This window comes from Petaurus breviceps, unplaced genomic scaffold, assembly GCF_028583685.1.
Source record: "Petaurus breviceps papuanus isolate PSGF00001 unplaced genomic scaffold, PetGlider_PUasm1.0 173, whole genome shotgun sequence".
Classification (NCBI taxonomy): Eukaryota; Metazoa; Chordata; class Mammalia; order Diprotodontia; family Petauridae; genus Petaurus; species Petaurus breviceps.
This window is the reverse complement of record NW_027185759.1, coordinates 1,299,545-1,320,559: the sequence shown is the minus strand read 5'-3', so window position 1 is coordinate 1,320,559 and position 21,015 is coordinate 1,299,545. Positions and strand designations below refer to the sequence as shown.

Here is a 21,015-nt window from a genome sequence, read left to right as displayed (position 1 = left end):
GTGTGAGTGCGTGTTTGAGCACGAGTGTGTGGTGTGGTATGTTGTGTATGTGGTGTGTGTGAGTGTGTGTGTGTACATCTAGGGTTATTACAAGCCGTGTACTGGTTACCCTTGGAATGTGAAAACCCCCCCAGGATGGGGTTCCGCGGTCCCCGAGGCAGTTTCTGCATCCTCCCTCACTTCCTGACACGTGCCTCTCCCGTGGTGGAAGAAGTGGGCCCTGGGTCCCAGTAGTTATCTGCTCTTGGACCTTGGACTTGAGCCAGGCCTTGGGCAGGCCCATTGTCCTGCAGGATGGGTCCTCGGGTCCCCTCTGCCCCCTGCCTGGAGGGAGGGGCTGCGGACTCCCGGTCCCACCTGCCCGGCTGCTCTGGGGATCTCTGGACCTCCAGTGCATCGTCTCCCCCTGGTAGATTGCAAGCTCCGGGGGGCATTTGTATCCCTAGCCCTTCCTCAGGGTTTAGGGAATGTTGGCCAGCTGAGTGACAGTAGAGTCGTGGCAGATGATCGCTATGTGGTGGTCCCCTATGTCCGTGGACGGTCGCAGGGGCCTGAAAAATCCCCTAGTTACTTGATAGTTGCAGAAACAGAGACAGACCATGGTCGTGGCTGTGGTGGTGGAGCTGGTGTTGGCGGTCCAGGCCCTCTGACTCCACACTGGGAATCGTGTCCTCCTCACCCACTGTGTCATCTCCCAGGAATCTGCCCTAGAAGAAGGCAGAGGCCACACCCCCTCGATGGCTGACATCTCTGGCTGTCGTGGGCCCTTGTGTGTCCTTACTTTTCCAAGGGGCCGGGGCATCGGGCCGATGATGGCCTCCCTTTCTCCTCCACAGCCAGACAGATATCAGGACGGCCCAGGTTAAGGGGCTGCCCCTTGACTGCCTTCTGAAAGAAGCCTGTTCACTGAATGGGCGTTTCCTCACTCTAAGAGAGGACCTGAAGGCCTGTGCTGGTACAAGGGTGGGGTAGGCTTGCAGTGCTCTGCAGCACTCTCACTCATTCCCTCTTTATGAACTCCTGATCCCACCAGAAGGTCCGTCCTAAGCATAGATGAAGTGCCTGCTGGGTCCTGTCCATAGCCCATGGAAGGGTGGGTATGCGGTCTTGGCATCAGGGAGCCAGTATAGAGAGAAGCTCGTCCAGCCCAGAAAGGGAAGGGACTGACAGCACGTGGAAGGGAAATGGGGCCGATCCGCTGAGGAGGAGGGCTCCCACAAGAGCAGAATGTTGGTGGTAGGGACCGAGGGGGGCCATCGTTGTTGGGGGGGCAGCTGTGTGCCTGCTGGGTCTTTGTGTCACCAGAAGTCTTGCTGCATTTGGGTGATTTTACATGATACATAAAATCATAAAGAAAATTGTGATAGACATTAGAATGACCTAAAAAACGTTTATGACATTTGCGTTCCCTCTGTGTTGTAAAGCTCCCTGCCCTCCCCCTCCCACACAGCCTCGGGGAAGCCATGCTGGGCATTTGGACGGTGCGCTGATGTGCTTGTGCTGGTGCTAGCATCGTGAGCGCTGTTGTCATGGCGGCAAGGCTCTGAAGGCGGCTTGAAGGGTTTCCATGGTGTCGCCAGGGCTGGTCCCAGGGCCGGATTTTTTCTCTCTGGAGATGGCTTTATTAAAAGATGCAGCTGGAGCGGGACATGTGTGATGTGATATTCAGTGTTGGCTTATTCATAACAGAGTCAGCACAGGATTCGTTGGCACGAAAATCCTGTGGCCAAATCCCACCGTAGAGCATGTGCAGCCCGAGCGTGGCGTTGGCATCTGGCACAACCAAAATCTGCAGCACGGTTTTCGATGTGGTTTTACCCCTGTGTGTATTCCTTTCCCTTTCTCCTTGGATTTCATAGCACCCTCCATCGTGTTCCAGAACCTGCTTCCTAGAACGTATCTACCCCGGCCTCTTTCTGTGCCCAGCGCTCCTCATGGCTGTGCCCCTGGGGACAGCGGCGTGGGCTTCAGGGGGTGGCTCAGGGGCCCTTTGTTGGTGACATTTCTGCTGATGAGCCTGGTGTGGCTGCTGGCACATTCACAGATGCCACTAGAAGACACATGGCGCTAAGCTCTGCTTCTGTCTGGGCCTTCGGAGCGATTGTTGGCCTGCATGTGTGTTCAGCTGTGGCCGCGGGGACTCTTGGGGAGCAAGCATCCTCTCTTGTCAGACCAGCGGGTGCAGCTGGAGGGGCTCACAGGCTTCTGAGAGAAGCCTTCCCATCCCTGTGGCATCTGGGAATGTTTTAGGGCCTTTTAGGATGGAAAAGGAGAAGGGCACAAAATGGACGTGACACCCATCACATGCTAAGCCCTTTACAAGTAGCGTCTCCTTCCATTTTCACAACGTCCTGACAGGGTAGGGGCTGTTATTGTCTCCAGTTTACCGTTGAGGAAACTGAGGCAAGCAGCTCAAATGACTTGCCCAAGGTCCCACAGCTACTAAGGATCTGAGGCCAGATTTGAACTCAGGTCTTTGTGACTCCAGGCCCAATGCCAGCGTCAGAGTCGGCGTCAGTAAACACTTATTGTATGTGTGTTGTGTGCCAGGAACTGTGCCAAGTGCTGGGGTACAAAGAAAGGCAGAGTCAGGTGGGCGGGGGAGGTTGCCTAGCCATTTATCTTGCAGCCAAGAGTGTGAGAGGCTGTGAGGAAGGGGCTGCTGGCTTCCTATTCCAGGCCAGGGCAGTTGCCTGTGGGAAAGGAGGAAGGGAGGCCTCCAGCAGAATGTGAACAGCCCTGAGCCGGTCCAGTCCCTTCTTCTGAAATTGAGGAAATTGAGGCAGAGACCAAGTTGCCTAAGGCCACGAGGTGGCCCAGTGGAGGGCCCGCTGGACCTGCAGTCAGGAGGAGCTGAGTTCAGATCCTGTCTCAGCCTCTCCCCAGCCTGGAGACTCTGGGCAAGACACCGAGCCTCCGCCTGCCGTGCATCCCATGTCCAGTGGCACCTGTGAGCGCTTGTCAGGCCTGGGCGTGCCCTGTCTGAGTGCTGCCAATGACAAAGCCCCTGCCAGCCGCCAGGAGGCCACGAAGGCCGGCTCTGTGGCAGCCGGGCCGCTGTCTGCCACGGCTCTGTCGCTGAAGTTTCTGCCTGCCTCTCAGTATCACAGAGCATCTGAAATAACCAGGGGCCCACGGCCGCTTCACTGGCCTGGAGCTGTGAGGACGCCCACCAGGTCCCTCCCTGTGCGTGTCTGTCACTGGGAACCTGAAGACCAGCAGCGTGTCTGGCGCCTTTTCCCTTCCCTTTCCTTCCTGAGCAGGAAACAGAGCGGGGCCATCATTGGTGCGGGTGCATTGCCTAGGCCTCCTGGACCCAGGCTCCCTCTCTGGCCTCCGCGGTGCCCAGCACACGGAATCTTGTGCTCACCCACCAGAGTCGGCACCTTGCGTCAAAGGGCAGAGGGAGGCTGCACGCACAAAGGCCTTTGGAAAGGCCTTGAGCTCAGCTTCGTGGGGAAGCTTCAGAGGCACGGGGCCGGGGGCTTTTTAAAAATGGAGAGCAGGGTCGATTTGATGTGATAAAAATGCAAAGGCCACAGGACTGCTGCTGAGCCCCCACCTCATCACAGTCTCCCTTCCCTTTCTGCTGGGCCTGTTTGCTGGGACTCTTCCTGTTCAGGTCCCGCTTTTGTTCTGTGGCCTGGCCTGGCCCGCCTCCAGCCTAGCCCCCTCTGTCATGTATTTAGTCACAGCTAAAAACCTGGAGAAAACTATACATGGAGATTGTCCTTAGGGTCATCTACTGTGGAGTGAGTGTTATACTGGACTGGGTGTTATAGCCATGTGTCCCGGCTGTGGCCAGCAGCGCTGCAGGCAGGCCCGGCTCCGTCCCACTGATTTCTGCCTTCTTTGAGTGCCCGTTGCAGGGGCAGGTGGGGCGGCCAGTCTGGCCTGCTTGTTAGGTGTGTGGAGCTGTGGGTGGCAGATGGCCTGGCCTGGAGAGGTGGGGGGGTGACTGAGCCCCAGCTGGGCCCCCCAGCCTCCAGGCGGGTGGAGCCTTTCAGGCATTGCTGGGAGAGCTGGGGGAGCTTGTGCCCTGCAATGTCTTTCTCCTTGATGATTTTTAGCCCACGGCTGCATCTCCCTCTCCTCCCCTTGTCTCTGTGATCCCCGTCCCGCCAGTCTGCCCAGAAGCCTGTCATCCCACCCACGGCACCACAGGTTTGGATTCTTTTTTTTCCCCTGTATTTTCTCTCTCTCCCTGCCTCCTTCAATGTTTGCAATTGTTTCCTGGTTCCTTAGAGCATCAGTAGTTTTACTTAAAAGAAACTTGGCACTTAAACTGGGTGAAATGCAAACTGTTTAGTGTTTGAGTGACCTTGTGTCATTTCCACAATGACCTCCCCATCGGGGGGCATTCTGATGCTTTGGTCACCTAGTTCTGGGTGGCGCTTGTGGCGCTGGCCCCGCGGGCCGGCCTGGCCAGATAAAGGGCTTTCACAGCCCTTGAATCCTCGCTGTGTGTCTGTGAAAACCTTGGCTTGATTGCTTTTGCCTTAATTGGTTCTGGCTTTAGCTGGGATAAGAGGACTGAAGGTCTGTCTTTGTGGTTGCGGGGTCATTGTCCATCCTTTTGGCATTGGTCTGTTTTGCAGAGGGCAGATGATCCTTGTCAGAAATGATCCTGCTGTTATTCAGTGGTATTCCCTAGAACGCAGCAAAGAGGATTTCTTCTGACCTGAGCTGATTCCACGTGTGGCCGTGGCCGTCCGGCCTCCTGGCCTCTCTTTCCAGCCTTCACTGGTGGCTTCCCCAGGTCAACTTCATGGAGATGGGCTTTGCAGGGGCCAGAGCAAAGGCCTGCTATTAGCGATCTGCTTCACTCAGAAAGAAATCGTTAAAAACTGAGTCGTAGAACCCCAGAGAGCAGAGCTGGTGAGCCGGGCCTGGGCGGGGTCGGAGTAGGCATTGTTCAGAGTAGGCAGATGGTTTTGAGTAAGTGGGGGGGGCCTCTGGAGGCCTTGTCGCCCTTCTAAAGTGAGTGGCCTGGTGCCCTCCCTCTTCCCACTTCCCCACTGCAGCCCTTGCCTGGGCTCCCTGCCTCCAGTGTCTTCTCTAGGTGCGGGCCTGACTGGGACTTTCCTGCCCTGCTCCCGCTCAGCCTTCCTGGCCTCGGTCTTTCTTTGCTGCTGTGGCAGTGATGCCCTGGCTCCCGCCTCCAGGTTTCGTGCTGGGCGTGCTCCGTGTCTGGGATGAAGTCCGCTGACTCTCAGGGTGGATTTGTGTTTATTGGTGGTGCGTTCTTGCTGTCAGCCAGAGGAGCCACACTGTGCACTGCTCCGCACGGGGCCTGGCAGGGAACGTCTTTGTTGCACCCATTGCCGGTCCTGCTTCTGGACGCCCTTTGGCCTTGGGCTAAACCAGCGTCCACATCTCTCTCTCCCCCAGTGCTTCTCGCTCTGCCGGCTCCCCGGCCCCTGTGCCCCAGGCGGCCCTTCCGGCTCTCGGGCCCTCTTCTCTGCTGCCTGCCTCAGCCTCCCTACCATCACTGCCCTTGGGGCTCCCTCTCTCAAGACTGACCATTGCCCAGTCCAGGCTCCTCCAGGCTCTCTCACCTTCATGGTCTCCCGTCCTTCGTGAAGTGTGACCCCAGAATTGAGCCTGAGTCCACGGACGTGGTTCGACCGGGTCTGAGGACAGTGGCCGTGTCCCCTCTTGAGTCCAGAGCACTTCCACAGGCCTCGCAGTGCAGGCGGTCCCCTGAGACCACCACTCGTCTGCTGTTTCTCCACTTGGCTTTTTCATCCTCCAATGTAAGATTTGGCATTTCTGTCTCTTTTAAAATTTGGTCATATTAGGATCATCCCATCTGTCTTAACCTGTAAAAAGATTTGTATGTGCTTTCATAAACCTGTATTATCTGCACTTTAGGCCTCTTATTCTCTTACCAAATTCCTTAACTTGTAGCAGCAGGCCTGGGAGAAATTCATCGATGTTAAGGGCACTTGGCATAGGTGAACTCTAGGTCCATTGAACACGCCACCTCTGACTTTTCTCTCCTTCTTTTCACCCTAGTTCGCATCAGTTGGAATATCCTTTCCACACTAGGTCCTAGCCTACGTTTACCCAGGCGAGCCCGCTTGGAACCATTCCGTCCTGTCTTCCCCCTTCTGTCCCCCATTCCTCACTGGGTCTGGGAGCTGCAGCCTGGCACCATTGCTATGCCTCTGCTGTGGGAGGCAGCAGTGTCACCTCCCGGAGCCAACAGGGCCCAGAGGCTGGCTGTCCCTGGCTTTGATTTTTTTTTCAATTTATTTATATTTAGTTTTCCACATTCATTTCCACACGATTTTGAGTTGCAAATTTTTCTCTCCGTCTCTCCCCTGCCCCACACCCCAAAATAGCAAGCCTACTGAATACCCCTTTCCCCAATCTGTTCTCTCTTATATCCCTCCCCCTCCCCCCCAGCTTTATATATCTTATTTCCCAGTTGCATGTAAAAAACAAATTTTTAAACATTTATTTTCCTCCTTTTAAACATTTTTTTCCCTTCACCCCCCCACTGGGAAGATAAGCATTTCAATATAGGTTGTACATATGCAGTTACCCAAATAATTTTCATGGTAGTTATATTGTGAAAGACTAACTATACTTCCCTCCATCCTGTCCCACCCCCGATTTATTCTATTTTCTTCTTTGACCCCGTCCCTTTTCAAAAATGTTTGCTTCTAACTACCCTCCCTCCATCTGCCCTTCTATCCCCCCTCTTATCCCTTTCCCCTCTATTTTTTCTGTAGGGTAAAATACCAATTGTGTGTGTGTGTATTATTCCCTCCTTAAGCTGAATTCAATGAGAGTAAGGTTGTCTCATTCCCTGCCACCTTCCTGCTCTTCCCCTCCATTGTAACAGTTTTCTCTTGCCTCTTTTATATGAAATAATTTACCCTAATCTGCCTCTCCCTTTCTCCTTCTCCCAATAAATTCCTCTCTCACCTCTTAATTTTATTTGTTAGATATCATCACTTCATATTCAACTGATCCTGTGCCCTCTGTCTATATATACATGTACACATATATACACCTACACCCTCCTATACATACACATATACGTATGTATACATATATATACACATATATATTCCCTTCAACTATTTCCATACTAAGAACAGTCTTATGAGTTACAATCATTGTTATTCCATGTAGGAATGTAAGTAGTTCAGCTTTGATCAGTTCCTGATGGTTTCTTTTCCCTGTTTACCTTCTCAAGCTTCTCTTGTTTTTGGTAGTTGAAAGCCAGATTTTCTGTTCAGCTTTGGTCTTTTCACCAAGAATGCTTGAAAGTCCTCTATTTCATTGAATGACCACATTTTCCCCTGAAACATAATACTCAGTTTTGCTGGGCAGGTGATTCTTGGTTTTAATCCCAGCTCCTTTGACCTCCGGAATATCATATGCCAAGCCTTTCGATCCCTGAATGTGGAAGCTGCCAGGTCTTGTGTTATCCTGATTGTGTTTCCACAATATTCAGATTGTTTCTTCAATTTATCTCTCCTGGATCTATTTTCCAGGTCAGTGGTTTTTCCAATGAGATATTTCACACTGCCTTCTATTCTTTCATTTGTTTGGATCTGTTGTAGAGTATCTTGATTTCTCATAAAGTTATTAGCTTCCGTTTGCTCCAATCTAATTTTGAAGGAATGATTCTCTTCAGTGAGTTTTTGAAATTCCTTTTCCATCTGGCAAATTCGGCTTTTTGAGGCATTCTTCTCCTTATTGGCTTTTTGGGCCTCCTTCCCACTTGAGTTAGTCTACTTTTTAAGGTGTAATTTTCCTCAGTCAGGCTGTTGACTCACTTTTCATGATTTTTTTGCATCATTCTCATTTCTCTTCCCAATTTTCCCTCCACTTCTCTTACTTGGTTTTCAGAATCCTTCTTGAGCTCCTCCATGGCCTGTGACCAGTTTATATTTTTTCTTGGGAGCTTTTGATGCAGGAGTTCTGACTTCACTCTCTTCCTCCTGCTCCAGGCCTCGGTCCTTTTTCTCCCCAAAAAAGGATCCCGTGGTCTGTTTGTGCTTCCTCTGTTTGCTCATCTTGCCAGCCAGTTACTTGACTTTTGAGCTCTTTGCCATGGTAGAACTCTGCTTCCAGGATGGAGAGAGCTGTGTCCCAAATTGCTGGGGTTTTCACAGCTGCCGGAGCTATTAATTGGGCGTCCTCTCTACAGCCCCCACAAGCTCTGGCACACTGGGCACACATCTCAGGACTACCACCCAAGACCATGATCCAGATCCAAGCAGGTTAAAGCAAGAGTGATTACCCTCTGAATGGGTACTTGATCCCCCTGTGGTCTGCAGACCAGGAGCTCTGCCACGTGGCAGCCGCTGCAGCCGCCATGCCTCTGTCACCTCTCGCTCCAGGGGCAGGGGCCAGACCGCACTCTTCCATCACCCAGTTCCAACAGAGCTTAGCACTGGCATTTGTGGATTGAGAAGTCTAGAAACCGCCACAGCTGCTGGTGATCCACTCTCCTGAAGTCTGCTCTGGCCACCGCTGGTCAGGGCTGCCCTGGGGCCAGACTGCATGGCTCATACGGGACTGGGCTCAGCTCCCAGTCTGGCGTGACAGACCCTTCCTGTCCACCTGCCAGGTTGCCTTCAGCGGGAGATTTGTTTCTCTCTGTCTCTTTGTGGGTCCTGTAGCTCTAAAGTTTGTTTAGAGTCATTTTTTACCTGTATGGGTGGAGAGCATGGCTCATGTGTTACTTTGGTTATTTAGGGATTGGATACCATGAGATTTTGGAGTAGGAGAGGGGTGACCTTTAGGTTCTCCATGAAAGCTCCAGAATTTCCCCTGTTAAAATGAATTGGAATAGCATTTTCATTATGTGGATATTTGCCTTAAGGAAAGTTTTTGCAGAATGGATTTTGTCTGCCTGTTCATCTGAGGATGGGTGTATTTGACAGCATTCTCTGGATCTCCTTGTGTGATAACTCTAGAGAAAAAGGTAATTAGGTCACCAAGTGAAACAGTCTAAACTGAAGAGGGCCCAGGACAGAGCTCTGTGAAACCCCTGTGCTTTGGGGGAGTGAACGGGGTGCAGAGCCAGCCAAGGAGACTGAGGAGGGGCAGTTATCTAGGTTTGAGCAGGCTCACAGAAGCCGTATGAGAAGAGAGCGTATCAGGGAGAGGAAAGGGTGATCCCAGCATCCAGGGCTGCATGTGGTCAGAGGGAAAGAGGACAGGCCTTCGGGTTTGGGGAGGAAGAGAGGGTGCAGTTTGGGTGGGACAATGATGTCGAAAGGGAAGACAGGCCAGCCTGCAGGGCAGATTCTGAGGCCTTTCTGAGGAGGGGAAGACAGGACCATGCAGGAAGCAGCCACTGGAGAAGAGATGTGGCATGTTCTCTGGGCTTTGAGGGAATCTGAGGGCACTGCGGGCTGCAGCTCAGGAGGGGTGACCCCCAGCCAGGCCAGGGGAATTAGGATATTGCTTGGCTTTGTCTCACTGTCTCCTATCCCCGGATCCTATGTGTGTGTGTGTGGGGGGGGGGGGGTGGGATGTGTGCATGCTTGTGTGTGTGCATGTATGTGGGGTGTATATGTGCATGCGTGTGTGTGTGGAGGGTGTGTATGCTGTAAAGCCAAGCTCTCGCAGATTTCCAGAGAACTGCTTTGAACAGCTTTTCAAGGTTCTGATTACACAGTATAGTGAACACTCTGTTCCATAACAGATCAGAGCAAAACATTCACAGAAAATCAAGGTACAGCATTCACAACAACTTATCACAGAACTGACCACATAGTTGTCACCACAGTGAGGAGGGGACACAAAGTACAATAGTCAAAGTTTTCCACTCATGGAGCACACTAAGTTACAAAGCAGTCACTATTCAGTCATCAGAAAATACACGGGCCCTCCAGCCCTCAGTCACTAGTAAATCACAGTCTTCTCAGGCAGCACACAGTATCCCAGCAGAGTCTTCTTTCAGTGTGACTCGGGGTGGTCTCTCAGATTCCCTGGATCCCCTTCCATGGTCCCGGATCCTGCCTGGGTTCCAAGGCAGGTAGCTCCCAGCTCCTCGTCCAGCTCTCTGCACATTTCCCATTCCACGCTGAAGCTCACAGCGTCCAGGCCAGCTTAGATCCTTCCCGGTCTCCATTCCCGGCTCAACAGAGCCACAAACAGGCTCGTGCAGAGTGCCGGCATCACAGTCATGCTTCCTCCATCCTCGGCAGCTCTGGCTGGCCCTTGGAAATCCTCGGCAGGAGTCTCAGCTGGTTCCCATAATCACAGTCACTTCACCCAGGCTCTCCAGGCTCCAGGGGCCTTTGCTCTCCAGCTTCCCCGGCGGCAGTGGCTTCTGCCTCCACGAAGCCCTGGCTCTTCCTCTCTGGGGCTGTTCCTTGTGTACAGTATTGCAGCAGCAGGAGTTCACACCCCGTTTCTTCAACAGAGGCTTAATTTGAACTAGGTGCTAAGTGCCTCTCAGCTTAGCAATACAAAAGGACCTTCATATTATATTACTATTACATGTGTGCGTGTGGGGGTGCGAGTGTGTGTATGTGTACGTGTGTGGTGTGTGCACATGTGTGTGTGGGGTGTGTCTGTGTGTATGAGACATGAGTCTCCCCCCACAGTCACAGAATCTGCCATTTTAGAGGTGGGAGGGGCTCCCGCAGCCGTCTGATACAGCCCCTACCTAGAATTGATTCCCTCTTAGCGTCCTGCACAAGGGGCTCGTTGGGTTATTGGGGTTTTCTTTACATTAACCGGCTCCGGTTTCTCTAGAATGAATGTGAGCCTTCCCCATGTCAGCCCTTCAGGGGCTCCATCAGCCCAAGGGCATGGATTCAGTGCCTACCTTCCTGTGTGCCTTCTTGGCTTGCCAGCCTGAGCATGTTGTTCTTCAGTTTTATTGCTTAGGACAGAACACTACAGGGTGGTCTGACTGTGTTAGTGCCGAAAGCCCATCACCGCTTGTGAAAGCTTTGCCTCTCCAGACGAGCCTTGTCTCCTCCTGGAGCTGACAGTCCCCTGAGAGCCCCACAGAAGTGGGCAGGGAGTCCAGCCCTGGCTAAGGGGAGCCTGCAAAACAGCGATCACTCTTGGTACTTGCCACAATACCACGGAGAAGTCAAGGTGTGTGTGTGCAGTGAGGAGGGGAATGCCGTGCAGGCCTGCTGTGCAGAGAAGGGAAAGAGGAAACACCAGAATATGGGAGGTAGACTTTTTGGGAACTCTGAAGTTTGATGTTTTTAAAGTCATTCTTCTGTTTGATTTTTACTGAAATTCTTTTTATGGAATGAAGGCAAATTATTTGTTTTTAGTAAGTAATCTACTTAACAGCAAACACCACTAAATGAATGTTAGCCTGGTCATCTTACTTTAGACTTATAAAATGATTTCCAGATTGATATTTTAAGATACAAGAGTAGAATTTTTTGGTTACTCAGTGTTAAAATAATGACAGTTGGAGGGGGAGAGTTCAATAAATGTGAAGTGGAGAAAGAAAAGGACCGCTGTAGTATTCCTGTCATTTCTTAAAATTCAGCTGAATCTGAGAAACTGTTTTGTCCTGTAGTCAGTCACAGATAATAACTTGACTTCTTTACAGGGAAAAAAAAACCTAATTATTTCAATCTTAAGGTTAATTGAGTGGTATTTAATTAATAGTGATAGCAGGTAGAGAGTAATGCGCAAATCTCTCCAAAGGAATTGGAGGTTTTAATGTGATAGTGAAACTTTAATTGTAAGAAAAAATGTCCCATGGAAGCGATCATTCTAGCTCCCTGCCATGGGGAGTGAAGGAGGCTGGTGTCACTTTCTGACCAGTAAAACAGAAGAGTTGGAGAATCAGCATGATGGGGAAGGGCGCGAGCTTGTCGGTGTGTGACGGGGAAAAGCACGCCCTGCATGCCCCGTGGATCCTTGTGGCTGTGTGGGACTTTGGAAAGGAATCGTGGATCAGATTATCAGTGGGCAGATGATTCCCAGATCTCTGTCTGGCCTAACCCTGCCAGACGGAGATGACAGGTGACATTTCACACTCGTCCTGCCTGTGACAGGCCTCAGTGGCATTGTCCGCTCCGCACACACGCCCCTCTTCTGTTGAAGGCAGAGCTGTCCTTCGAGAGGCAGGTTCCCAAACCTTGGTCTTGCCCCCGACTCCCCCTCCTCCTGTGCCTCCCCCCACATCCCATCATTTGCTGCCCTCTGTCTCCTTGTCCTCCTCCACTACCTTTCCTCTTGCAGGGACCTTTGCGAGTGTCTCTGAACTGGTCTCCCTGCCTTTGGCTGCTCCCCATTCTGGCCGTCGGGACCTGTTTTCCCCACACCTGCTCAGGCCTGTGTTTGTCCACTGTTGCCCCCCCCCCCCCGGCACAGCTTTGCCCTCCTTAGTCACCCACTCAGGCGTGAGGAGCCTGCTCTCCTGCTTTTAGAGCCCTCCACAGGATGGCCCACACAAAGCTTCCCACTGGCGGTCATCTGGCCCAGCCAGGAGGGCTCCCTTCTGTGCTCTCACACAGCCCTCCCTCTGTGGTGGTCGGGCCTTGCCCTCCACGTGGCACAGGCAGTTTTGCGGCCTGCGCCCTACCTTGGAGAGTTCCCCACGTGCTTCTGCCCTGAGTGAATGGAAGCCATCCTCACCGTCCTGGTGCTTAGGCCACAACTGAGCTCCTAGTTGTGGTGAACGCTTGGTGACTGACTGTTGACGTGGCCACCCCATAAAAGTTTCCTTCTTACTAGTGATGTCCAAACAGGGCCTACCCTGTGTTATCTTATTGTTTCTTCCTTGTAGATGAGGAAATCTGGTCATCGTAGCATGAGAAAAAGTCATGTCATAGTGTGCTGTTCAGAAACATGAATGCTCAGTGTGTTGCTAATTGTGATGGGAGCTCTTGGTGAGATGTCTTGACTCTGACAGCTGAACTTTGCATTTTGGGTGCAGGCAACTAATGCATTTTACAATTTTTCTTCAAAGGCAAATCCTCCTCCAGTGCTGGTCAACACAGATAACTTGGAGACTTCACCATATGTAAGTTTACATTTCTTTTATACTCTTTTTCCCCCCACCTATCCCTGGGGCCAGGCATTTTTCCTTGAGGCAGATATTATCAAGAAGACCGTGAAATTATTTTTAATCATAAAATCATCACTACTTTTTACAATATAGTGTATTTCTGATACAGAATAAAATTTATTAAACTTAATTACTCATAGCTTGTGGTGGTAGCTGAAGCAAGCATAATTCAAATGAGTTATTCTGAACAGTTGATTTTCTGCTTTGTCAGTAAGTGGGAGAATTTGATTAGGAATCTGTGCTGGGATGTTTGAACTAAAATCTGATTAACCTCGAAAGATTGTCTTGGACCAGTTAGCAGGCTGGGGTCACCATATGGCTGATTGTAATGCGTGTGTTATTGGGTGAGCCAGGCATCTGCTCATCTATACGTGTGGAGCCCCATTTTGGGAGCCTGACAAGAAGGCTGGGCCAGGTCTCCGTGGCAGCAATTAGATCTTTGGTGTTGCTGTTGCGTGTCTCACTGGGTTGGGGTGGATCGTTGCAGGTCCCTGGGTTTGTACTGTGTCCAGATGCCTCTCTGACCTGCTGTCTGCCTTGTGCAGGTCAGAAGCTGCTGCTGTGGATGTGGGGAGGGGAGGAAGAACAGCTTTGTTCTTTGTCTTTGTTGCTGCTGCCATGGCATATGAGTGGTCTGGGTCAAGTGACCACATAGAGATCAGGACACCTGGAGATGACCCAGGATTCACTGGGGGACCTTGGCCATTTCAAGCTAAGGTCTTCCACAAGGTCTTAGTTTGACTGAGGCAAAGCCCATTCAGCGATTGAGGCCTAATAAGAAATGAGGCAGAATGGTCTCTTTACCTTGTCAGAATTTTTTTAGAAAATTAATCTGGGCGGGGAAGATGACCCTCGGGGCTTCTGTCCAAAAGAGGACAATTGCAGTTTCTGTTCATTCTGAGCCCATCTGGACCCTGTTGTATCTGGGCCCTGGCACCTCACAGGCTTTACCAAATGGACTAATGAGGCCTTCTGGGGAGGCCCTAGTGATCGGGATGGCCGAATGGAAATCCTCAGGGATCTGTGGTCTTGCAGGGCAGGGATCGCTGCGTCCCTTGGTTTGGGTCACACAGTCTCCATCTGTCTGTCCTTGGCTCTCGGTGTCCCTGTCCTCCCAAAGAGGTCCAGGCAATGACTTAGCAGCCTTCCTCATTATATTCAGACACTGTGAAGGTACCAGGGGACACTCGGGCCAGACCATTCCCAGCCAAGTGGCACAGTGTTTGGAGCCAGGGAGACCAGAGTTCAAATCTGGCTTCAAACACTCAGGAGCTGGGTGACCCTGGGCACATCACTTCACCTCTGTTGGCCTCCATTTCTTGAACTGTAAAGTGGACTTGTTGTCTCTGGGGCTGTTGTGAGGCTGCAAGGGGATCCTCCTTTGTACAAGGATTCATTGCTCTGCCTGGCACGTTGTCATTGCTTGCTGCCTCCTGTGCTCCTTTGCTCTAATCACACGGCCAGCCCATCTTCCCTGTCTTTGATGCCATCCTGTCCTCTCTTCCTTCTTTGCCGTTCTTCTCTGGTCATGTGCTGCAGCCTGTGCCTGCTCCTGTGCCTTCTGGGGAGGCCAGTCTGGACTTCTGTGGCAGTGGGGTCCCATGCCTTATGACTGGAAGGTAGCCCTGGCCAAGCCAGACATTTATTAGGCATCTACATCTTATTGAAGTCCTTAACCTTCGTTTTTTCTTCTTAAAATTTTTTTCATTTTGCTAAACATTTTCCAATTACATGTAGAACTTTTTTAATATTCATTTTTTTTAAGTTTTGAGTTCCAGATTCTCTCCCTCTTCCTGTCCCCCTCACTGAGAATGCAGACTGGTATCCGTTATACACACGAAGTCATGCCAAATACATTTCCAGATTAGCCATTAAAACCAGCCCCGCCCCCGCCCTTCCTTTTCCATGTTGGACTTGCCCAGCTCCTCGTCCCCCTGCCCTAGGGAGATGCTTTGGCTAGCTCTGTAGGACATCTGTTCAAATGCAGGTGAAATTTGGGCAGTAGACCTGCTTTATAGTTAGCCTTTCCCATGTGGATGAACAGGCCAGGTTCCTTTGGGTAATCCCACTTGTCTTATGGGAAGTTCTGCAATGTGGGGGCTGAATATAACTGGCAAAATGTCATGTGCAAACAGGAGCATTTGGAAGACTTCCCTCTCCATAGGGCTTGGACTCTGCGCCGGACTTCCTCCATTTATTGTCCTGGTGCAGCGAGGATTATCCTGTTCATGGGGCTTTCTTGGCAAAGATACCAGAGCAGTTTTGTAAACAGAGGTCAAGTGACTTGGCCAGGGTTACTCAGCTAGTAAGTGTCTGAGGCTGGATTTGAACTCAGGAAGATGAGTCTTGCTGACTCCAGGCCTGGTGCCACCCGGCTGCCCCATTAATGTGCTGTAACAAAGTGCTTTAAAACGTATTCCTTATCTTCAAATCAAGAATACAGATGCCCTTTCCAGCCCTTCCCCCTCTGTGCTGGGGCCATGACCCTCTCCCAGAATGGCACGATCATAGGAATTCTTAGTCTAGCAGACTTCTGGGAGATTCTTTTCTTTCTTAATTTTCCTTTTTCTTTTCTCCACCTCTCCTTGATTTAGGCCTCTGTCCTCACATTTGTTTTTTGATAGCTGTCTTTCTGGCATATCTTACTTGGTACAGGGAGGGTATGTAAATGTTTGGGATATTTTACTTTTTTAGAAAACATTGTCTTTTGCTGACTATAGAAGAGGTAAAAACAAAAAAATTCTAAGTATTAGGATAAATTGGGTAAATCAACAAAATTGGCAGTCTTCCAAAGTCAAGCAAGATTTGCCAGTAAAAAAGAAAATCTTAAAATCTTAAAAATTCTAGAATTTTATGCGAATCAGAAATAGAACAGAAAAAGTAACCCTGATCAAGGTATAGGGTGGATCAGGACCTGATATGAAAGCGTAAGCTGAAATCCACTCCCCTTTGTTCAATATGACAGGGGGAGGATCCCCTAAATGCTTAGCCATGGGAAGCTCTGTGAGGGCTGGCTGAGTTGCAGTTGCCCCTTTCCTGTCTCCTGACTCCAGCTGGCCCAGTGTGGAATGAATCTCACCACCTGCCTCCATTTCCTCAATGCCAGCGTCGCAGCCTTGTGTCTGCAGGGATCATATCCTTTCTGACACCTTAGCAGCCATTTAGTCCAGTGCCCCTGGGGATTCAATGGCTTTCCTTCTGTCTCACAAGTTGTCAGGGCATCACCTTCCTGATCTCATGGTCCTCTTCCAGAACAAAGGATAAACAGTCTGTGAGAAGGCTGAGCTGGCCCAGTGGGAAACACAGCTCCTGCCTCCCTCTCCCTCTGTCCACACAGGGAATCTATACCCTTACCTGCATGTGTTCTGCACGAAGGAGTGTAAATTCTGATCCCTGAAACCTCTGCAAGATACCTTGATGTGTACAGGCTACGTTTCCTTCTTAAGGGCTGTGCCTTAAACTCAGATCGCTCTAGCCCTCATTGATTGACCATTTCTTACCGAGCCTTAATCACTTAATGGGTGTTGCTTCAGTCATACTGAGACCTGGGGAAAACCTTAGCTTAAAAAAGCCCAGGTCCTGACCATCTCCAGTCGTCCTGATCTGTATCTGGCTACGGAGGAGAGAGTGAGGTGGGGGGGCTCTGTGCAGCCCTCCCCCACTTGCCTTCTTGATGTCATGGTCTTCTTTGAGAAGGAAGGACAAGCAAAAACACGCAGTTGTAAGTAGTGAGGAATGGCGCTGGCACCCAGTTCGGGACCCTTGCCCCCCATGCCTCCCTCCTTGCCTGCTGTGTGTCCAGATGTGCCCACAGTGTCATCCATTATTTACCAGGACTTGGAAGTTGGTAGCACTGGCACACAGCTCTCCTGAGCACTGGCATGAGCCTGTCTTCATTTTTAACCTAATGCATCATTGTTTTTAGACTCTGAGACTAGACAGACTTTGAGGTCTGTAGTTGTTTAAAAGCATACATCAGTGTGAACCTGAGTCATATGAGTATGAATGTTCATTGATTAGCATCTTGGATTTTAGAAAAGGAAGAGACCCAGCCCAGAGACCTCATTTTGCAAATGAACAAACACACTGCATTGCAGAGATAGTGTTTTGTCCTGTGTCACTGGTCTCATTGCACCTGCAGGCTAAGCCTTCTGCACCACTCCTCCCTCCCTGAACTGGGGTAACATTGGCTTTCACAGTCAGCTTGGTGTAGGGAGTAGAGATGCGGGCCTGTTCATAGGCAGTAGGGAAGGAGCCAGGAGAGAGAGAGAAACTGAAGGTAAGTGACAGAGGGGAGGGGAGGGATGGAAGGGGATCACTTAAGCAGGTAGAAGGGTTAGCCTTGGTCAGGAGTCAGGCCACTTCATCACGTGGGATGGGGAGAAGGAGGAGAGAAGGGGAGCTCACGGTGAAGAGCCTCATATTTTTCTGTAAAATCTAGACAGGGGTCTCAGCTGAGAGGGAGGGGGGAGGGGAACTGTGGGAGGTTTGGGAGAGCCTTGATGGATAGTGAGATGATGAACTAATCAGAGACGGGTGCAAGGCTCGCCCAGCAGCAGTGAGAACCCAGGTGAGGTTGTAAAACAAAGTTTTAGTGGACCCAGTCAGAATGGGCGTGTGATTTTCTTCAGCTTTGTTCATCCGCACATGTCCGTGTCTGTGTCTGTGTCCATGTCTGTGTCCGTGTCCGTGTATGTGTTGGAAGTGACTTAAGGCTGAGGCTTGGTTGAGTGTGGCTGGGGGCAAGAGGGATTCAAGAGAACAGTGTAGAGTGGGACCGGTGTTCACCAGGGGGTGAAGGTGGGAAGAAGGGGAGGGGAGCGAATGCAGGGGAGATGGCCTGGGAGAGAACGGTCTGGAGGTCACCGTGAGGAGGAAGAGTGGGGCTGTGTAATGGAGGGCTGAGGAAGAGGAGGAAAGCCAACAGATTAGGGTTGGGTATGGAGATTTCAGAGTCATTGGTACATCTGTGGGTGATGTCAAAGCAGAGGGTGTGACCATCTTTGTGTGGGGTGGAGGAGGAGCTCCTGGGAGGTGAGCAGAGTGAGGAGCTGAGTGGTTAGGTTTGAGGGACAGTCACTGATGTTGAAGTTCCTTAGCATAATGGCAGGAGTTGGGAAGGAGAGAAAAATTGTGGGTCAGGTATAGAACTCCTAGAAGAGGGAGCTGTCGGGTCTGTGGACAGCAGCTGCCAGGACTTAGACCGGGTGGTAAAGATGAATGGCATGAAAGGAAAGGAGGTCACTGAGTGATGGAGGAAGGAGGAGAGCCTGGAAGTGGCAGTGGGGCGCCAGGAGGATTCCTCGTACCCCGCCGCTACCCCTGAGATGAGAAGGGTGGGTGAAGGGGGAGGCCAGGGAAGCTGGGTCATTGGAGGAGCCCGGTTATAGTAAGAATTGGTAGATGGAAGGCGTCAGAGAGGAATACATTTAAGATACAGGGAAGTTTGTTGCCTATGGAATAGACAGAGGGCACAGTGGAAGGGTTGGATAGAATTAGGATGGAAGGATTAAGGGAATGAGGAATCAGTTGCAGAGGGTGTATAATAAGGTTTGGATGATGATCTAAAGGACGTTGGAGTCCCTGGGATATGAAGAGTATGACCACCAGGTATCATTTCTTACAGTATGCTATGGTGATAATATGCCATTGTATTCATGCCAAATCAGCAAACATTTGGTGGCGGAGTAGAAACAGGACCTCCATGGGGCTCTGGCTCTCACCTCCTCCAGTTCACGTAAAAGGCGACTCTCAATAAACTGTGGAGCTGCAGAAGCCACAAAATGATGCAGAGAAGCCAACCTCCTGCCGAGGACAGCCCTGTGGGCTGGCAGCCAGTGGCCAGCGCAGCGCTCTGGGAGGCGATGGCGGCCTGACCAGCTGCCAGCTGGAGGGACTCCAGACCACCAGCATCTGTGGGGGTCCAGAATTATCAACACATACATGCTAAGGACACAGGGAGAGGTCAGTGCAGTGTGGACTTGGGATCCAGTAGTTGGGAGTGTGGTTGGCTTCTCACCTGGTGAGGAGCTGCAGCTGTGCAGCCAGTGCCACGTGGCAGCTTCAGCTCCTGGCCTGCAGAGTGTAGGGGGACCAAGCACCAGTCTGAGGGGTAATCGCTCTTGCTTTAACCTGCTTGGATCTGGATTTCAGTCTAGGGTAGAGGTCCTGGGGTGTGTGTCCAGCTTGTCAGAGCGTGTGGAGGCCTCAGAGAGGGCACCCATCTAATACCTCCGGCAGCTGAGAAAACCCCAGCGTTTGGGATGAAAGCTCCCCATCTGGTGGCAGAGTCCTACTGTGGCAAAGAGCCCAGGGGTCAAATAATTGAGTGGCAACGTGAGCAAACGAGGGAAGCAAAGTAAACAATCAACCCAACTCTACACTCCTATTATGGGGACAAAAAGGAACAAAGCATGGAACAGGAGGAAGACAGTGAAGTCAGAACTCCTGCACCAAAAGCTTCAAAGGAAAATACGAGCTGGTTACAGGCCATAGAGGACCTTAAGAAGCAGATAAGAGAAGTGGAGGAAAAATTGGGAAGAGAAATGAGAATGATGCAAGAAAATTATGAAATGAGAGTCAACAACCTAACTGAAGAAAATAACACCTTAAAAAATAGAGTAACTCAAATGGCAAAAGAGGCTCAAAAAGACAATGAGGAGAAGAATGCCTTAAAAAGCCAAATTTGCCAGATGGAAAAAGAATCTCAAAAGCTCAATGAGGAGAATCATTGCTTCAGAATTAGATTGGAGCAAATGGAAGCTAATGACTTTATGAGAAATCAAGATGCTGTTAAATAGATCCAAACAAATGAAAGAATAGAAGGCAATGTGAAATGTCTCATGGGAAAAACCACTGACCTGGAAAATAGATCCAGGAGAGATAGTTTAAAAATCATTGGACTACCTGACAGCCATGATCAAAGTAAGAGCCTAGAAATCATCCTTCAATAAATTCTCAAGGAAAAATTGCCCTTATATTTTAGAATCAGAAGGCAAAATAGAGGTTGGAAGAATCTACCAATCACCTCCTGAAAAAATCCCAAAAAGAAAACCCCTAGGAATATTACAGCCAGGTTCCAGAATTCCCAGATTAAGGAGAGAATATTACAAGCAGCCAGGAAGAAACAATTTGAATATTGTGGAAACACAATCAGGATAACCCAGGATCTGGCAGCTTCTACACTGAGGGATCGAAGGGCCTGGAATGTGATATTCCGGAGGTCAAGGGAGCTGGGATTAAAACCAAGAGTCACCTACCCAGCAAAACTGAGTATCATGTTTCAGGGGAAAATATGGTCATTCAGTGGAATAGAGGACTTTCAAGCATTCTTGCTGAAAAAACCAGAGTTGAATAGAAAATCTGACATTCAGATACAAGAAGCAAGAGAAGCATGAGAAGGTAAACAGGGAAAAGAAATCATAAGGAACTTATCAAAGTTGAACTATTAACATTCCTACATGGAAAAACAATAATTGTAACTAATAAAAATTTTCTCAGTATGAAAATAGTTGAAGGGAATAGAATATATGTCTGTATATGAGGGAATATGGGCATATGAATACATATGTGAATGTGTGTATATATGTTTACAGGTATACATAGATAGAGGGCACTGGACCAATTTAACAGGAAGAGATGATACTTAAAAGGTGAAATTAAGAAGTGAGAGAGGAATATAAAGAGAGGAGATGGGGAGAGACAGAATGGGGTCAACTATCTCATATAGAAGAGGCAAGGGAAATGGTTACAATGGAGGGAAAGAATAGGAAGTCAAAAAGGAATGGGTCAATCTTATTCTCATTGAATTTGGCTTGAGGAGGGAATGAAACACGTGCTAAATAGGGTATCTCATGCTACAAGAGAGTAGGGGAGAAGGGGATGAGGGGGGGGATGATAGAAGGGAGGGAAGGCTGGGGGGAGGTAAGTTGGAAGCACCCACTTTTGACAAGGGATGGAATCAAAGTAGAGAATAGAACAAGTGGGAG

The 21,015-nt window shown here is 50.1% G+C and overlaps 1 protein-coding gene across 1 annotated transcript in view; it reads left to right on the top strand.

Moving 5' to 3' along the window:
* DLG1 (discs large MAGUK scaffold protein 1) overlaps nt 1–21,015 on the top strand; it is a 98,814-nt gene that overhangs the window by 10,375 nt on the left and 67,424 nt on the right. The window contains exon 2 of the mRNA XM_069083266.1: nt 12,929–12,982. Coding sequence (XP_068939367.1) covers nt 12,929–12,982 — 54 coding nt within the window. The remainder of the gene's footprint in view (nt 1–12,928; nt 12,983–21,015) is intronic.